The 20,106-nt window shown below is 47.8% G+C and overlaps 1 protein-coding gene and 1 long non-coding RNA gene across 2 annotated transcripts; one reads left to right on the plus strand and one right to left on the minus strand.

Annotated features, from left to right (window-relative positions):
• Positions 1–1,688: 1,688 nt before the first annotated feature.
• LOC122681514 lies at positions 1,689–18,378 on the minus strand. Its single transcript, XR_006337013.1, has 3 exons — positions 18,369–18,378; positions 5,433–5,437; positions 1,689–1,823 (listed from the first exon to the last, which is right to left on the minus strand). It is a non-coding gene; the product is annotated as an uncharacterized LOC122681514 (long non-coding RNA).
• Positions 14,320–16,078, plus strand: SCP2D1 (SCP2 sterol binding domain containing 1). The gene has a single exon (XM_043883688.1). The coding sequence runs from the start codon at positions 15,398–15,400 to the stop codon at positions 15,866–15,868; it is 471 nt and encodes a 156-aa protein (XP_043739623.1). The 5' UTR covers positions 14,320–15,397; the 3' UTR covers positions 15,869–16,078.
• Positions 18,379–20,106: the final 1,728 nt, after the last annotated feature.

The raw sequence follows: 20,106 nt of genomic DNA on the forward strand, positions 1-20,106 counted from the left end.
CTGTCCAGACCACATTGACTTTTTCCCCATTGGCACCAAGGCCGTTTGTTCTCATTTGTGGGCTCCCTGCTTCCTGGTAGCTCAGCTGGTAAAGAATCTGCCTGCATTGCAGGAGACCCTGATTCGATTCCTGGTTTGGGAAGATCCACTGGAGAAGGGATAGGCTACCCACTCCAGTATTCTTGGGCTTCCTGGTGGTTCAGATGGTAAAAAATCCACCTGCATTGCAGGAGACCTGGGTTCAATCCCTGGGTTGGGAAGATCCCCTAGAGAAGGGAAAGGCTACCCACTCCAGTATTCTAGCCTGGAGAATTCCATGGACTATATAGTCCATAGGGTTGCAAAGAGTTGGACATGACTGGGCGACTTTCACTTTTCACTTCACTTTAGCTACTTTCTGGGACCTTTGCAAATGCCCGGTTGGCCAGTAGCTTTGCCTCTGCCCTATTCACTGCCTCTGTCTGCTGTCACTGCCAAACTGGTCCCACCTAGATGACCACTTCAACAGGCTGCCTGTTTCTCCGGCTTACCTCCTCCAGTGAGCTTGGGCTTCCTCACAGCGTGGCAGCCTCAGGGTTCCAGGAGGTTCCCGGGCCCGTTAAGGCCTAGACTCAGAAATCACACACCATCACACCCACCATATTCTAATGGTCAAAGTAAGTCAGAAGGCCAGCTCAGATCTAGGTGGTGTGGAGACATAGACTTCAAGGATGGAGACTTGATGGGAGGGGCAGCAATGTCCCATTGCGAAGGGGCACGTGTTCACTGGGGGCCATTACCACAGTGACCTGCTGCAGCACTTACACATGAACAATATAAATAGACACTAGTTAACTTAAACCTAACAAACATTAGAAGGGCATTAGGAAGCTCACAGACTTGATGGAAGCATTTTTCATTGAGACCTCAAAAGTGATAGGAAGGGGCTTCCCTGGTGGTCTAGTGGTTGAGAGTCGGCCTGCCAATGCAGGGGTCATGGGTTCCATCCCAGGTCAGGAAGGATCCCACATGCCGCAGAGCAAGTAAGCCCTGTGCACCACAGGTACTGAGCCAGTGCCCTAGAGCCTGTGAGCCAGAATTACTGAGCCCCCACGCTGCAGCTGCTGAAGCCCATGTGCCTACAGCCCGAGTTCTGCAACAAGAGAAGCTACTGCAATGAGAGCCCACACCTCAGCGAAGAGTAGTCCTCTCTTTCCACAGCTAGAGGAAGCCCCGCACACAGCAACAGAGATCCAGCACAACCAAAAACAAAAGAAAAAAAAGTGACAGAGGGCAGCCCTGAGGATCCCTGAAGGAACCTTTGTAGGGAACGGCCTCTGGGATAACTTCGTCTGATTTGGGGATAGGGTGGGAGGTGAGTCTTTGTGTCATTTGGCTCACAATTCAGATTCCTTGAGAGTGTGACATAGCATAAAGAATATGGTCAGTAACACTGCAGTAACTTTTTGAGGGCAAGTGGTTCCTAGGCTAAACGTGGTGATCACTTCATGGTGTATGGATGTGTCAAGTCATAACATAGGACATCTGAAACCAACTTTATATTGTATGTCGACTCTGTCTCATTAAAAACAATTCCGATTCCTTGGGGAGCTGACTTGGATGTCTTCCCACTGCTCAGGTTGGTATGGGTGGGCAGGGCACTTTTACTGATGGGACTTCGTGGAGTGGGGGTGGCAGGGTGTCCGTGAGGAAAAGTGAGGTGCTGTGTGAACACCAGAGAGGTGCCTACTGACTTCTGATCGCCCCCCAAGGGAGCTTATGTGGACCCTTTGAGCCTGACAGTGACTTATGTCAAAACATCATCAATTTATTATTTTATCTCACTGCCTCTGCTTCTCCCCACCCCCACAGTGAAAACAATCATTAAAAAGCCTTTTTCCTCTTCTTCATGCAAAATGAAACTTTAGTTTAACCTGTGTCTCGCTGGACCTAACTTCATAAATGGAGGTGTTTCCAAAGGTCCTCTCACTCGCTCTGTTTGTTCTCAGCATCCTCTCTGAGACATTTAGCCAGTGTCCTAACATTAGTCCTCACCTGCCCGCAGGTGACTCCTCCATTGGGCACTGACCGTTTCCAGCCTTCCTTGCCAATCTTCCACCCAGGTCCCCTGGACTCAATCCACTCTCCCTCCCCAAATACACTGTAGCAGGTACCACCCTGAGATACACACACTCACCATCACTGTCAATCCCCTGGCTCATGTCTTCTTGTGCTGTAGGTTGTGGGAAGCTGAAAGGGCCTTTTCTCAGACTCCCATGCAGCTGGGGAGCCACGCTTGGCTGAATTCCTCCAAGCAGATCCGTTCACGTGAGACAAGACGGCACATGGATGCTGCTTCCGGGGCAGCATGGGATCTTCCACTGTCCAGACCTCCAAAATCACAGACTGTGTATGGTGACAGCAGTAGGGTTTCTGCTGGAACATTCCTGTGGGGAGGTGGGACATGTCTCCCGGCTACATCACTCCTGACCATGTAAGCACCTGAGTTTCCTGCCCCCTTAGATGTTTTGTGAGACAGCTAATAGAATAAACCTTGTCTGCTTAAACTTGTTGCAGTGGATTCTCTTGTCTGCAAGTAAGAACCCTGCATGATATAAACACTCACTAGCTCCCCCAGTAGTTGTGAAATTCACTCAGTTGTGTCTGACTCTTTGCAACCCCATGAACTTTATAGTCCATGGAATTCTCCAGGCCAGAATACTGGAGTGGGTAGCCTTTCCCTTCCTGACCCAGGAATCGAACCAGGGTCACCTGCATTGCAGGCGCATTCTTTACCAACTGAGCTATGAGGGAAGCCCCAGTGCTGTAGTGTAAATGTTGAACAACAGACTCTTTGTCCCCAACAGCAGCAAAAAAGCCTGATATTTCGTACTTCCACCAGCAGTGTATGAGAATTCCAACTGCTTTGTCTTCCTACTGATAACCTAGTTTTGTCAGCACTTTATTGAGGTTGGTGAAAGAAGGGATATAGTTTTCAGACAATCCAATATCATAACATGACTTTGGGTGGAGACAGGATATTAACACATACACACATGTTTTTATAAACCTTGGCAGTGCAGTTTTTAAAAAGTTGTTTCTTAGGTCTTTAGAGTCCAACTCCTTATTTAAAAAAAATTTTTATTGGAGTATAGTTGATTTACAGTTTTGTATTAGTTTCAGGTGTGGAGGAGGACATGGCAACCCACTCCAGTATTCTTGCCTAGAGAATTCCATGGACAGAGGAGCGTGGCAGGCTGCAGTCCATGGGGTCGCAAAGAGTTGGTCGGACACGACTGAGCAAATTTTACTTCACTCACTTCACTTCAGGTGTATAGCACAGTGAATCAGTTAGACATATATCCACTCTTTTTTTAGAGTCTTTTCCCATACAGACCATTGCAGAGTATTGAGTAGAGTTCCCTGTGCTATATGGTAGGTCCTTATTAATTACCTATTTTATATATAGTAGTTTACATATGTCAACCCCAATTTCCAAATTTATCTCTCCCTAGCTCCTCATTTTTTGAACCTGTTTGGTCACAGATTAAGAATTTAGGGAAATCTTCAAGGTATTGTTTGATTTGAGCTAGAAAAACCTCTCCAAGTTTGGGCATAGCTCCCTGGTTGTTCCTGTCTTCTCTTTGAAGAGGAAGAGCCATCTCATCACCCATCCAGGATGTTTTCTTCATTTCCCCACTCATCCTACGAATGTGGGAGGAGACTGTGAATTGAGGGGCTCAGGTATGGCAGGTCAAGCATGACCGACGTGTAATTCAGTTGTCATTTCCATGTTGAATCAGGAAGCACATTCGGAAACGAGAGGCATATGGCCAGCAGCCAGTTAACAGCCTTGGTGGAATTCTGATTGGTTCAGGAAATGGTGCTAATATTGAGACCGTGGCCAGCTCCGTCTGTCAGTGAGCTGAGCTATTCCCTCCACCCCACTCCAGTGCTCTTCCTGACGCCCTGAGTCTGAGACAGGAGTCACAGCTGCTGAGGCTGGAATCTGACTTCAGTACTGGCTTCAGGTTTTCATCCACTGGGACTTTTCTTGTTTCAGCATCCATGGCCACATTCTCAGCACATGATGCCAAATGCTCAGAGAAATCCTTGGTTTTTGATGTCAGGGTTTTTAGTAAGGAGACTCGGGCCCAATGTTGTGTTGTTTGCTGGTGTGCGTGTGTGGATGGGTGTTGTGTGGTGGGGACAGGGGAGCTTGAAGGCAGGGTGGGTGGTGAAGGAGGTAAAGGGGTGGTGAATCACTCATTCCAGAGAACCAATTAAATTACCTCCGGGTAGTCCATCATGTCCAACGTTTCCTGTTTCCTTTTTTCCCCTCCTTGGTGCTGACGACCAGACCCTTTGGGATCGGGTGACTGGAGCAGACAGGCAGGCACCTGCTGGTTCGCTCAGGTCCAAGCAGCTCATGCTCTGCCTCTTTAGTTGTCGACATAGGGATTGCATTCATTATCTTCTGTCCCACTTTTGAAGCTTCCAGAAATAGGAATTTTACCATCAAACCTCAGTGGAGGGAGTCCGTTCTCCTAATAGAGAAGAGAAAACAAAAACAGCACATAATGGGGCCTAAAAAGTGTGTCCTTGTAAAATGTCAGACCCAGCGTGTCACCTGGGCTTAACTTACTTTCATCTGGTTTTACCTAACTTGCCCAACTACAGATGCAACCGTACTCACTCCTGGATTCCATGGCAGCCGTTTTGTCCTGTGTTTTCTCATTTGTGTCTGTGATTCTAATGTGGCAGATTCAATTCCCCTTGATTCTCCTCCCCATTCAACAGTTGACTCAGTATATCAGTTAGCTTTTGCTATGTAACAGGCCATCTAAAAACTGTTTGGCTTAGAATAATACATGTTATCTTTAATTGACTTTATTGTTTTAGAGAAGTTTTAGGTCCATAGCAAAATTGAATAGAAAGTGCAGAGAGTTCCCATTTTCTCCTAGCCTTACACATGCATAGCCTCCAATACCATCAATGTACTCCATCAAAGTGGGACATTTGTTAAAATCAGTGAACCTATGTTGAGACATCATTGTCATCTAAAAGCTATAGTTTATATAAGGACTCACTCTTGGTGTTGTACATCCAGTGGGTTTTGACAAGTGATGACCTGTAAGAATTCCATGGACAGAGGAGCCTGATGGGCTACAGTCCATGGAGTCACAAGGGTCGGACACGACTGAGCAACTAAACCATCACCATCATCCATCGATATGGGGCTTCCTTGGTAGTTCAGATGGTAAAGAATCTGCCTGAAATACAGGGGACCCAGGTTCAATCCTTGGGTCAGGAAGACCCCCTGGAGAAGGGAGTGGCTGCCCACGCCAGTATTCTTGCCTAGAGAATTCTGTAGACAGAGGAGCCTGCTGGGCTACAGTCCATGGAATCACAAAGAGTCAAACACGACTGAGTGACTAACACTACACTACTACCATGACTATCCACTGATATAGTATCATACAGAACAGTCATACTGCCCTAAAAATCCTCTGTGCTCCACCTGTTCATTCCTCCCTACCCCCAAACCCCTGACATCCACTGATCTTTTTCTCTGTGTCCATCATTTTGCCTTTTCTAGAATGTCATATAGTTGGACTCATACAGTATGTAGCTTTTTCAGATTGGCTTTTTAGTAACATGCTTTGAAGTTTCCCCGTGTCTTTTCATGGCTTGATAGTTCATTTGTTTTTAGTGTATTCCATTTTTAACCCACTGAGGTACATCTTGGTTGCTACAAGTTTTGACAATCATGCATAACACTGCTATCAATATCCTTGCGTGGGTTTTTGTGTGGATATAGTTTTCGGTTCATTTGAGTAAATACTAAGGAGCACAAAATAAGCTGGATCCGATGGTAAGTGTGTGTTTAGTTTTGTAAGAAACTGCCAAACTGTCTTCCAAAGTGGCTGTACCATTTTGCATCCACCCAGCAGGGGGTGAGTGTGCCTGTTGCTCCACATCCCCTCCAGCATTAGGTGTTGTCAGTGTTGTGGATTTTGGCTGTTCTAATCGGTTGTATACTGGTAACACACACTTTTCATTTCTCAAGGTTCTCTGGATTGTTTAGGTGGTTCTTCTCACATGGGCTTCTTGGCTGGGGCTGGGTGATCTAGGCATCTCACTTCTATTTCTGGGGCCTTGGTCCATGTGGCCTCTCATCCTCCAGCAGTCTTCTTCAGACAGTGGTGGAATGTGTCCAATAATCCAAGGGCATGGCTAATGGTGCAGCACTTTTTAAGCTCCTGCTTGTCTTAAGTTGCTGCATCCCACTGTCTAAAGCAAGTCACTTGGCCAGACCCAGACCAAAGGGATGGAGAGATGGACTTCACTTCTTGATGGAAGGAGCTGAAAAATATTGTGACCCCCCCATTTCTTCCATCTGTGGCAACCAGTGACTGGGACATCTAACTCAGCAACGGGATAACCTCTGATATTATATTCAAAACCTCTAAATCTCCAGTTTAGGAGTCACCCAGAAAAGCGATTTCTTGCTAATGCAGGGAAATCTTACAGGAAGGAGATTAGGTAATCGCATTCTTCTTTTCTAATTACCCAGTTGGTTTTGTTCCAAAGGGGCATCACCATCTCCTTGGATCCATTAGGAACTCACAGCCTCTGGTCTTAATGCTTCGTAAAATAAGAGCAATACATTCATTCTTGTCTTCACCTTCTTAACTGCCGAGGAAGATGTTGTTGAGGTTTAAGGGGTGATCATTAATCACGTGTCTTCCTCTTCCATCTTTGGAGTCAGTTGAGAAATAGATGTAAGCGATGGGAATTGGAGGTCAGAGTAGCACCTCTGTTGCTGGCAGCCCTGGACCAGAGAACATGGTTTATGCTATAGTCAGCCAGGGCTCCCTGCTTCTTCCCCCTGGACTTGGGGTGCCCATGAGCAGTGGTACTTGGGTCTGCAGAGCAGGTCCACTGGCTTGGCCAAACGAAAGGAGAATCATTGCCTCTCACGTTTCAGGTCATGGCAGTCAAGACAAGGGGATCGAAGCAGGGCCTGGGAGCCTGGGGAGGAGGGGGTCACCCAGGCTCTGTGTGGCTGTGATTCCAGCTTCCCCTTCAACACCAGTCAGCCATGGCTTTCCCCTGGGGAGAGAGGGAGGGAGAGAGTGGAAGATTGGGTGGATGCTTTCCTCCAATGCTTTCTGTTCTGATTTGTGGGCACTTTTTCTGTGTGCATATGTATTTAAAGCTTTTCATTGAAGTGTAATATATCTCTAGAGAAGAGCACACATCATAAATGTATGGTTCAATACATTTTCCCAAATTAAAAATGCTCAGATCAAGAATTAGAAAATTACCAGCTCTCTAGAAGCTGTATGAACTCCTTTTGGTAGGGGGAGGGGGAGGGTCTGGCTTCTTTTGTTCAAAACGATGACTGTGAATTTCACTATGTTGTGTATAGATGTAGAGTGTTAATTCTCATTGCTGTTTAGTTTCCTGTAATTTATCCTTTCTACTGTTGATGGGCATATGGGTGGTTACTACATTTGGCTGATTAAAGTCATTCTAATAAGTGTCTTTTAAGAAAAAATGTAGATATTTCTGTTTGGTATATCCCTGGAAATATTGTCTGGGGTCCAGCAATTCCACTTGTACAGATATATCCAAAAAAAAAACAAAAAAACAACCTACCCATTTTAGATACTGAAACCTCTTTCCCAGAGTGGAACTCTTTGGCATTCTTGTTGGCGGCATTATGAGAGTTCCAGCTGCCCTTGTCCTTCCTCCTAATACTTTGGAAGAGACCAATGTTCCTGTTCTATAGATGAGGGTGAAATACCCAGAGAGGGAGGAAATGAGTTCCCCTATAATTGAAAACAGAAAAAAAGTTTTAAATAATTAAAAAAAAATTAAAAGCCCTTCTTGATTTTTGAATGCATTTCAAAATAAGTTGCAGACCATGAACAGATGGGATCTTTTCAGGGGCAACACCACCCTGCAAGCAGGAGAGCGATTTATGACCTAACTTTAGAAACTGGAGATACTCTCAGTCTCACCCATCTGGGTGGAGGAAGGGTTTTTGTGGACAGAAAGTTCCTGCACAGAAATTGTGATAAAATACCCACTAGTGGCTGTAGCAATGGAGTGGGAGTGTTTAGTCTTTCAGCCATGCCAACAACATGCTCCTTCTTTTGAAAATAGGGTGCAGAGTGTTAGCGAGTGAAGAAGAGTGACCAGTCATCATGCAGTTTGACTCGTCTGCCTTGCAGCAGAGACAAGAGAAGGGAGTCTCTTGGCTCCATTGATTCTGTCTCTCATCTGACTTCTCAGGGGAAGGACCACATACTCTAATGAGGGGTTCCAGACACTGGAGATACCTGAAGATCAGGAGAAAACATGCTGACAGCTCTCTCCTTGAGAAGTCTGCCTCCCTTCCTCACTCCTTGGGGGCACTATATATGCATTGTGTGGCAGCCTGGTTTATTATCTCTTCTTGCAACCGGTAGAAAAGTGAGGCAGGGAAGCTCAAAAGACTCACTGGGGGCTACCAGGGAGCCAGATGTTCAGCTGGAAATAGAAACCAAGAGCTCCAGGAAATCCAGACAGCCTGAGTGGGCCCTTTAATCTCTGGACCCTTCTGTGTCTTTTTAGACAATAAGCCTTTCCTTGAAAGAGTTTTTTTTGCCCCCTAAGGACAGGGCTGCCGGCTCTCCTCCAGGATGTTGTAAAAAGGTGACATTTAACAGTGGAAATTGAAACCCTAATTGACTTCTCCTGCGGCAGAAAAAGAAATGCCCTGTGTTCTATCTCTTGGCCCGATGTTTGTAATTGTCCCCTCGGGGTTCTACCTTGAGGGGAGCTGAAGAGGCAAAATACAACAGTTCACTGGAATTGGTGGTTACACACTTGAGATTTGTTTCTCCTGTGCAGTGGAAGCTGTGGAGGGGGCCATTCAAGCAGACAGAGACTCCACGTCACTCGACCCCGAGTTGAAGCTGCCCCTGAATCTCTTGCAGTGATAAATGAAGAGGTGAGTTCTCCATTTCCAGAGCTGGGTGAATGAGGGAGCTGTGATTATTTGGCTTAGCTGTGTTACTTCCTTTGGCTAGTGGAACTTTAACAGAAACGTGAGCAGAGTCTTGGCACGTACTTGTGCAGGCGGTCTTGCCTTCTTGTATTGTGGTCTTCATGGTGAGAAGAGCCTGCCCCTAAGAGCCTGCTGATCAAGCAGAATGAGAGACACAGGGCCTGGAGCCTAGGCCAGTGGACCCCCACCAGACTGGCCAATCCCTAACCTCTCTGAAGCCATGTAAGCAAGAAATAATTGCTTATTATTGTGAGCCTCTGAGATGTGATGGTTTGTTATGCAGTACTTTATGTTATAGATGACTGATAACAAGGCTGCCGAATAGAGAAGTAGAGAGAGATCCTTCATGTGCTATGGGACAAAATTTCTGTGTGTTCAACTTGGAATCGTCACATAACCAGCACTTAGTAACTAAGAGGAACTGAGTTCAACAGGGTGATTGTATTTCATATGTTTAAAAAGAATGGTGTGAACCATACTGTGTATTCTGAATGTCTGACCTGCCTTCTAAATGACTGTAACTTTTATGAATCCTTTTCTAATAGCCTTTCCCCCATCTTTTCACCAGTCAGTTTGTTGACATCTACCTATAATTCAGTACTAGGCTGATTCATGGACAACTCATCTACCCCCCACCTAGATTCTACCGTATTCTGCTGTATTTGTTTTGTTACATGTCTATGTATCCATCCATCAATCCATCTTATCTTTTATTGCATTTCAAAACAAGTTGCAAGCGTGAGTACACATCACTCTGTGGAGAATTTTGACAGATGTATATACCCATCACCCCTGAGTTTCTTCATGCCATTTCCCAGTTAATCTCACCCTCACACCCCAGAGTAAAGATTCTTTTGACTTTTTTTCCATTATAGATTAGTTTTGCCAGTTTTAGAACTTCATGTTTGTTGTTCTTCAGTCACTAAGTCCTGTCCAACTCTTTGCGACCCCATGGACCTCAGCATGCCAGACTTCTCTGTCCTTCACTACCTCCCAGAGTTGTCTCAAACTCATGTCCATTGAGTCGGTGATTCTATCTAATCATCTCGTCCTCTGCCACCCCCTTCTCCTAAAGGGAATCATATATTATGCAGCCTTTTGGCATAACATTTTTGATATTCATTCCTGTTGTGTCTATCAGTAAAGGTCCTCATTTTTAAATGGGTAATTACAAGATCTTTACAGACTCTCTTAACCATCAGCTTTCGGGCTTCTGTGATGTGTCCACAGTTACAGTGACCACAGTTAAATAACACACTGTACCAAAAACATCCTTCTGAGATAGGCACAGTTCCTGCTTGTCTGGCAGAGATCTTGTTCTTTGGTTTGCACCCCTGGCCCTCTCCTTGTTCAGGGTTGATGAATCTTTCAAAACAGCCAGGGGAACTTACCAGGATTTGTTCCATAGGCACAGTGCTCTTGATGTACTGAGTTCAGTAAGACCTAGGGGCTGACCCAGCTCTTGCGACTGACTGCATCAGCCTTTTCTCCAGGGGGGTCGTCAGGGTTTCCAAACCGTGTGTCAGAGGGAGTGGCTGGGGACATGGCGAGTTGTCCTTCTTACTTTGCTTTGCTCTGCTCTGATGGGGTGACCAGAGTCCACAGCAGTGAGTGGGAAAGGAGGAAAGAAAATGAGAATAAAATGACACTTCCTCCACCGTAGCTAGATGCCAGTGCTCAGCCTGTTGGGCCGCTTTATCCTTAGAGTTAGTTTGAAGCTTTTCTTTTTTTTTCAAACTTTAAACTTTTTATTTTGTATTGGAGTATAGCCAAATAACAATGTTGTGATAGTTTCAGGTAAACAGTGAAGGAACTCAGCCATCCATGTACAGGTATCTGTTCTCCCCCAAACCCCCACTCCCACCCAGGCTGGCATATGACATTGAGCAGAGTTCCCTGTGCTATACGACAGGTCCTTGTTGGTTATCCATTGTAAATATAGCAGTGTGTACATGAATTTTGTTTATAAAAATCAAAGCACTCGATGTGGCTCCAGCTTTGCTCTCGAACAACTTAGTGGAGCTAGAACTATGTTTTCCAGAATTCCCATCCCCACAGACTTCCAGGGTGAGGACGGGGTGCTGACCTCCCCTGAGCCTTGGGAGGCAGAAATGACACAGCACGGAGTCTTTCTACTGGAGGAAAATGTGGGTGCGGCTGCCCAGGTGCTCTAGACCTGTAGGGAACATCTGGGGTCTGCTGGCTCACCTGGTTGGTCACTTCATGGGCTTCCTTGTTTGCCCACTGCTTCCCTGACCTCTGGGCTGGGCTGCCGCTCAGCTCCCCTCAGGGCCTGCCCAGACGCAAGCAGCGGCTGCAGGGAAACTATGTAGCCAGCTTCTTCCCCGATGTGAGGAAGGTCGCATCCCTCTAACAGGTCCCTGGCCTGTGTCATTCTTACCCCTGCCTCTCAGGGGACTCCTGAGGAGACACCTACCTCAGAGGATGAGTGCCATTCACTCTTAGTTCCTCCTTTTGTTTCTCTAGCACCTCTATTGGGTTCCACGTTCCTCCATGCAGCCCCGAAGTTAGGGAAAGGTGGCTGAGTCTGGCCTCAAAGGTGACTCTGTGAACCTCTGGACTGAAAAAAAGAGAAAAGCACAACCTAAAAATTGAGAACCATAAGCTGGGAAGACAGCCTCTCAGATGGCCCTGAGGGACAGCTTTGAAGAGGAGCCAGGATATATAGGAGTTCTGTGTGTGTGCTCAGGCATGTTCGACTCTTTGCAGCCCGCCTATAGCCCGCCAGGCTCCTCTGTCCATAGGATTCTCCAGGCGAGAATACTGGAGTGCATAGCCACTCCCTTCTCCAGGGAATCTTCCTGACCCAGAGATCAAACCCAGGTCTCCTACATTGCAGGCAGATTCTTTACCGTCTGAGCTAGCAGGGAAGTCCATTAAAGTTAGTTGCTCAGTCGTGTCCGACTCTATGTGACCCCATGGACTGGGGCCCACCAGGCTCCTCTGTTCATGGAATTCTTCAGGCAAGAATACTGGAGTGGGTAGTCATTCTCTTCTCCAGGGGAATCTTCCCAACATAGGGATAGAACCTGGGTCTCCTCTATTGCTGGCAGATTCTTTACTGGCTGAGCCACCACAAAAGAAACAAAAACAAAACCCTGTAGTGGAACATCAGAATGTTACTGTTCATTAAGAAAACATGACACTGCAAGTTAATGACTTTAGCTGCTTTTCTGTGTTTGGGAAGATGGGAGATTCTGGGCTCACTGAAATCATTGCTTTGGTCTGCACCCCAGCTATCTAGGGCCAGTATCCTGCTTTTCTCTATCCTGAATCCCCTCAGAGCACACACTAAGGGGTGGCTGAGGGCTTGATGGCCACAATACCTTTGGTTTACTGATCTGGTAGGTGACATTTTTCAGCCACAGACAGAAGCTGATCCTGCCAAGGGTGATAAGCATGGTCCTGGCCATGAGACAGGCATGAAGTTGCTGAAAGACTTGGGGAGAATAGGCCCTTCTGGTAAAGAGTACATGTAGGAGAAGGTGGCTCATTTTGTTGTTCTACTGAATGATGCCCCAAAGTGTTGCCTCCACAAGGGTCACTGACCTTAGAGGAATGTCTAGCAGGATAATGGAAGGAGGGACCTTGGGTGCTTGAAGACTCACTGAGCTGCTCAAGGAACCAACCCTGGAGTGGCCAGCTCCTCCTGCTTGTCTGGGACTTGCTGGCTTTAGCACTGAAGGTCATATCTCCTGGGAAACCCCTCAGTCATGGAAAACCCCAGTCCAGAGCTGTGCCCCGTGGTTGGTCCCTCTAGCCCCACCTCAGGACTTCTTTAATGGGAGATCACAGTTCTCGTCACGGGAAGGGAGACTGTGAAGTTGAAGGGTTGAAGCCTGTAGAATTGTGGCTGTTCTTGGTGCTCATAGCTGAGAACATCCTGAATGATATGAGGCAGTAAAAGAACTCGGCTTTTGTTTTTGACAGTGAAGTGAAAAGTGAAAGTGAAAGTCACTCAGTTGTGTCTGACTCTTTGTGACCCTGTGGAATTCTCCAGGCCAGAATACTGGGGTGGGTAGCCTTTCCCTTCTCCAGGAGATCTTCCCAATCCAGGGATTGAACCCACGTCTCTCACATTGCAGGTGGATTCTTTACCGGCTGAGCCTTGGTCTGTGACAGCGGTCATAAAGAGGTATTCTGAAAAACATTTTGAATAATGTCAGGAACGTCAGAAAAATGCATCACTTTTCTTAGAAACTTTATCTGTTATTTTATTCACAATCAGTTTTATTAATTTTGGGCAGGCATATCTTACACATTTTATCAAAATTAAAAAGTTACCACTTGGGCATGCATATAAGGTATGGAAAGATAAGTACAACTGTTTTACTTTAACTATTTGCCTGTCTTCGGCCCTGTCTTCAGCTGGAATAGGAATGCCCTTACACTGGCCAGTGATGCCTTTTGGGAGGGATGATCTCTGTTCTATGTATATGTAATCTAAGTTACTGGGACTTTACAAATATATTTGTACATGAGTTTGGTATAGTGCAGTAACTCTTTTTCCAGTGAGAAAGGCTTTCAGGGCTTGGCACTGTCTTCCTGTGGGCGTGGTGGATTAATATTATTGATCTTCGCCCTTTTCTGGGTGTACACAGGTCTTAGCTTGGGCTGCTGTCATAAAAATACCATGAACTGTGTGGCTTATAAACAACAGAAATTTATTTCTTATGGTTCTGGAGGCTGGAGTCCCAGATCAGGGTGCCAGCCTCTTGGGAGAGCTCTGTTCCAGGTTACAGACTGTGGACTTCTCACTGTATCCTCAAGTTAGGGAGGAGAGAGGGGATGCAAGTTCTCCTGTAACTCTTATTAGGGCATTAACCACACTCATGAGGGCTTCCGCCTTATGACCTCATCTAGTCCTGATCACCTCTCACTTCCTAAACCATCACATGATGGGGTTAGTGTTTCAGCATGTGAATTTGGAGATTATACAGACTTCTTTATCCATTCATCTATCAGTGGATGTTCAGGTTACTTCCATGCCTTCATACGACCAGGGATCGAACCCTGGTCTCCTGCATTGCAGGGAGATTCTTTACCATCTAAGCCATCAGGGAAGCATGGCACCCCACTCCAGTATTCTTGCCTGGAGAATCCCATGGACAGAGGAGCCAGGCCAGTTACAGTCCATGGGGTCGCACAAAGTCCGACACCACAGAAACAACTTAACACGTCTTGGCTATTGTAAACAGTGCTGCAGTGAACATTGGGTGAATGTATCTTTTCAATTAGAGGTTTCATCTTTTCTGGATATATGCCCAAGAGTGAGATTGCTAGATTATATGGTAGATCTATTTTTAGTTTTTTAGGGAAACTGTACTGTTTTCCACAGTGGCTGCACCAGTTTACATTCCCACCAACAGTGTAGGAGGCTTCTTTCCCCCCACACCTTTGCCAGTACTTATTATTGTTGCTGTTTAGTCCCTAAGTCGTGTCCGACTCTTTTGTGACCCCATGGACTGTAGCCCACCAGGCTCCTCTGTCCATGGAATTCCCCAGGCAAGAACACTAGAGTGGGTTGTCACTTCCTTCTTCTGTCACTTCTGTTTAAACCTGGCTGCCCTACAACTCACTGGGTGGCTTTGGAAAGTCATTTCACTTCTCCTTGCTTTGGCTTCCTCATCTGTAAAATGAGGATCATACCAGTACCCACCTCAGACAGTTATATGGAGAGTTAACTGTGTTGATAAAATACATGTGCAGTGCCTACAGCGGTGTTGTGGCTCGGAGTGAGGGCTGTGATAGTGTCTGCAGTTATCCTGTGAGACCAGCAGTGTCTTCTGCTGACCACAGGGATATTTGTTTCTTTCCTTTTTCCCCTCTCACTCTGCTTCTGGAAGCTTCTAGCGCAGGTCCTGGTGCTGAGCCCTCCTCCACTAGCTGTTTTATTCTAACAGTTTTTCCCGCTCCCCAGTAGGCAGGTGAAGCACCAGGATCTGGACCTTAAGGATCTCTACTTTTGAAAGAATCAGAATGAGTGCTCTCTCAGTTAGGACTGTTGAAAAGACAGGGCTCATGTCACCAGAGAACCTTCTGTGGGCCCGTTTCCTTTATTCCCAGCCTGGGGTCCAGACCTTTCTGGGCTGGGCCTGTGGGACCTTGTGGTTTAGGGGAGTGGTGGTGTGGATCTGTGTCACAATGACCTGACCGAGCCCTAACCCCATGTCACATGTTTAGCACCCGTTCAGCCAATGAGACTGTGGCACATACATGTAGCCTGAGTCCCCGCTTGGCCTTGCCTTTGATGTCACAATCTGACCTTGTGCATATTAACCTGGCCGCAGCTGCTCACACACCAGTCGGCAAGGTCAGGAGGACCAGTGCAGTAGGATGTGGAAGAGAATTGACCATCAGCTCAAGATCAAGGCAGGGGACGGGCCTCAGGCAGGCCAGTTCAAGGAACTGGGTCCTGGTCGAGAACCCGCCGTGCCACACCCTCTCTCGCTGTCAGAATTCCAGACCGTCCCAGTGTTTGAGGACATCAGCCAGCACGTCAAAGAAGTGGGGGACCAGCTGGTGAAGAAAGTCAATGCCATCTTCCAGCTGGACATCACCAAAGATGGGAAGACTGTCCACCAGTGGACCATTGATCTGAAGAACGGCTCTGGGGACACGTATCTAGGACCTGCCAGGCTCCCAGCGGACACCGTCTTCACAATCCCGGAGCCTGTCTTCATGGAGTTGATTTTGGGCAAAATGAACCCTCAGAAGGCTTTCCTTGCCGGCAAGTTCAAAGTGAGCGGCAAAGTTCTGCTTGGCCAGAAGCTGGAGAGAGTTTTCAAGGACTGGGCTAAGTGGTAAGCCTGCCGAAATACCAGGAAAATGAGCAGACCTTCTCTCCGATTAAAATGTCAAGCAGCAATCATGCTTAAGCTGAAGATTAAAACAAAAAGTATTCAATATTTTTACTCAAATTCTTCCTATTCAAGTTTGATTAATGTTCCTGCTGATGTGTTAATTTGGAGCGAGGGTTCTAGAGCAGTAAAGAGAGTTGCAGTGTATCACCTAAAATCTTTGTCTTTTTCTTTCCTTAGATTTATTTATGTCATAATTTGCTAGGGTGAAAACCCCAGGTAGACACACAGGTGGTTTTGACAGCTGGGTTTAAATGCTTCAGTGATTGAGTTCCTAGAACTTTCGTTTTGTTTGGAGTCTTGTCTTTGGGCAAGAAGTGATGACCATCACTTTGCATTTCTGCATTCCAGTTGGCAGCCTGGCTCTTTGAGACTTTAACACAGGGTTGCAGTGTTCTAAAAGGGTGAGCTCCTGGTGGGTCAGATGGCAAAGAATCTGCCTGCAGTGCAGGAGTCCCAAGTTGGATCCTTGGGTTAGGAAGACCCTTTGGAGAAGGGAATGGCTACCCACTCTAGTACTCTTGCCTGGAGAATCCCATGGACAGAGAAGCCTGGTGGGCTACAGTCCATGGGGCAGTAGAGAGTCAGGTACGACTCACACTTTCACTTTCTTTCCACAGCTGTGGGGATGGAATGAGGCCATGGAGGGGATGTGCCCCTGATGTAACACGACTTCTGATGGATTTAATTCCGGTAGAGTCGAAGGGCTTAAAAGAAAGATGTTCTAGGCTGCTGGTTCTTAAATTGGAATATGCATCCGATTACCTGGAAGCCCACATGGCTGGGCTCCCCTCAGAGTTTCGACTCTGTAGGTTTGGACAGGGGGGATGTGTATTTCTAGCCCAGCTCCCAGGTGACGCTGGTGGGACCGCCCTTGCAGAACCCCTGCTGTGGTCCACGCACAGCTCTCAGTGTTGATCACAACTGATCTGCTCTAGACCCGTGAGATGCTCCAACATGTTGAGGGTCTCCCGCAGACAGATCACACAGCCCTCTCGTGGGCCATTTCTGGCATCAGGAGCTTGTGCGCTGAGCGTTTCACAAAATCAGAAGTGATGCTGGGAGATATTCCCTTCTGGGAACCCCCTCCACACATGGAACGAAGCAGCTGCAGCCTGATGAGGCCTCCCTGTGGGTGAGTGTGTGGGTCATTAGTTCCTCGTGACCAGTGTGCACCTTATCTTGTAGGTTAAACACACACAGCGTGGACCCTCCAAAAGCCACCCAGGAGCTTCATGGAAATGGCCATCCTTAAATACATGCCTGCCAAACAATCCAGCTAGTCCTTCCCTAGGTATTTTCCCAAGAGAAAAGCGTACACACAAGTATAAAAATGTGTACGTGAATGTTCATGGCAGCGTATTTGTGATTGTCGCAGACTATAGATAAACTGAATGTCCATCACCAATTGACAGATCACAGGGCGTTCTACCCTGGGATACTACTCAGCAATAAATGGGGTTGGATTTTCAGTGTGGGCACAACCACATGCTGAATGTTAGAACTGTGCAGAGTGAGCAAGCCCAGAGAAAACCAAGTATGTACCTGTGGTCTACTCATGTAACATAGTAGAAATGTAAACTGTAGTGGCATCAGTGGTTGCCAGGAGACGGGGATGGGTGGGGAGTGGGGAGGAAACTTGGGGTGGTGGATACATTGATTGTCCTGAGGGTGGTGACGGTTTCACAGGCATTATGTGTTTTTCATACATCAGATTGTGTACTTACATACATAGGCAGTTTACTGTGTGTCAGTATAAACTCAATGGACTGTAGCCCGCCAGGTTCCTCCATCCATGGGATTCTCCAGGCAAGAATACTGGAGTGGGTTGCCATTTCCTTCTCCAGGAGATCTTCCTCACCCAGGGTTCGAACCTGGGTCTTCTGCACTGCAGGCAGACTCTTTACCATCTGAGCCACCAGGGAAGCCCTATAAACTCAGTAGCACTGTCTTAAAAGCCTGCTGCCCTCTATTCAAAAGGGATGGGATGGGGAGGGAGGTGGGAGGGGGTTTCAGGATGGGGAACACATGTACACCTGTGGCAGATTCATGTCAATGTATGGCAAAACCAATACAATATTGTAAAGTTATTAGCCTCCAAAAAAATAAATAAATAAAAAAGAAAAAAAAAGATTTTTTTTTTTTATTGAAGGATAATTGCTTCACACAAAATGAAGTTTTTATAAAGAGAATTTAAGACTCAAGCCTCCCCTGGGCACGAGTCATCCTCCGACCTCATCGTGTATCTGTTTTCCTCACTGACCTGTTGCCCCTGCAAAGGTATCCGAAGTTCTCCATGTTGGAATGAGGCAGAGAAGGAGCTCATTGCTGTCAAAATCTCATCTTCTCAGAGGGAAGCGAAGAGACCCTTGGCTGAGTTGACCCTCAGCTCTGTGGTCAGGAATCGCTGATGGTTTGGGAGTGGGGTGTGGAGCTTCCTGGCTCACCTGGGTGACTCAACAGATGAGGAGGTAAATGATGTGGTGTTGCTGCCGGTGCCCCTGCCTGGGGTCACCGTGGGCATCTCAGAGTCTTTGGATGATATGAGAGACCGCTTACTGTGCCTAGTCCAGGCACTGCTGTTTGAGCTGCATTTATGGGTGTCAGGCGTTTGGGGGGCTGCTGTTAGGGACACGATTGGCCCGAGCGTGTCCCCTGATGGTCCTGCTCATACCTCTGGGGATTGGCCCTGAGATGAGTTTGCTTAGAAATGGGGTAGGTGGTCTGGAGGGGTGTGAGGGAGGGAGGGAAGGGTTACAGAGGGGTCCTGCATGGACTGACATCTGACCACAGGGAAGCCCACCCCATGGGTTAGCTAGAGACCTCTGGCCCAGCGTCACTTGGGGCAGAAACATGACTCAAACCAGGTAGAGTACTTTCTCAGGAATTCAGGGCTGGGAAGCTGAGACACTGAGCTACCAGGGGTGAAGGAATGGGATCCAAAAAGGCTGGGCTACCTGAAGGGTGGGTGCCATGGTGAGCACTGGACAGGACAGCCAAGCCTTGAGTGAGGAGGGGGCTGGTTCACTAGCGAGGGGGTAAGAGTCCAGGCCTTGGGAACACACAGCAAACCCCCGTGCCATCAAAAGAGCAAAGTCTTGTGATGTCAGGAGACCAGGTGGAGTGGCTGGACAGACTCAGCTTTCGGAATTGAAAGCGTAGTTTTGAGACAGAGTCACCAGCTCATGTCTGGGGGGTCCCCATTCTGGCCTCAGTGGCAGCCTCTGAAAAAAGGCCCATTGCCCTTAAGATGTCCGGTTGTTGGGGGCTGGGAGTGGGTCCCCCACAGGGCACTGGGGCGGGCATCTTCTGCGAGTGTGAGTCCCTCCTCTTCTGCATGGTAGGGAGGACTGGGTCCCCACGGCCTCCTGGAAAGGCCCCCACTTGGGTGCTCTTCTGCCTGACCGCTCACACTTGGTAGATGTCCCAGAAGCTCACCTCTGGCTCAAGACACACCTCTCATTTACTTGTTCTGCTCAAGGTTGGCCAGCACTGTGTTTTTAAAGTTGGAATGGGAATATTTCATGTGAAAAATGGATTTCTGGATTCTCTTGAAGAGTTGGGTCATTTGGTCACACTGGGCCCTGTTCCTGCCAGGCTTGGGGGACGGGGGCCTCGCTGGGCCTTCCAGGCAGGCTGGGCCCCACCCTGCGCTCTGCCTCCTGGACCTTCGGGCTGTGTTGGTGGCCCCCCTGCTGAGCCTAGGCGGTCATTTTCACTGGGGGGCCTGCTTTGCTGGGGCCCGTGGGTACCTGCCTTCAGGCCCCAGCTCCCCGCGGCATTGGTCACCTCAGTGGAGTGTCCCGGTGTGGACTCGCGCGCGCTCAGCTCACCACAAGCTCGGCGGCTGCCAACAGCACCATTCCTGCTCTCAGAGCACCTGCAGGTCAGAAGCGGGGGCAGGGCTCACTGGGTTCCCCGCTTCCACCTCACAGGCCTGAAGTGAGGATGTTGGCCAGACTGGGCTCTCATCTGGGGGCCTGGGAAAGGGTAAGTTCAGTTCCTCATGGTGGTAGCACCGAGGTCCCCGTACCCTCACTGGTTGCCAGCCAGGCCAGCTCTCTCAGCTCCTGGAAGCCAGCCACCTTCCTGGTCACCAGGCCCCTCCCTCTGCAAAGCCTGCGGCAGTACGAGGAGGCCTTCTCGGGCTTCAGCGTGCTCTCTGAACCCTTCTGCCTTCATCTC

The sequence above is a fragment of the Cervus elaphus genome, chromosome 23 (genome assembly GCF_910594005.1).
Source record: "Cervus elaphus chromosome 23, mCerEla1.1, whole genome shotgun sequence".
NCBI lineage: Eukaryota > Metazoa > Chordata > Mammalia > Artiodactyla > Cervidae > Cervus > Cervus elaphus.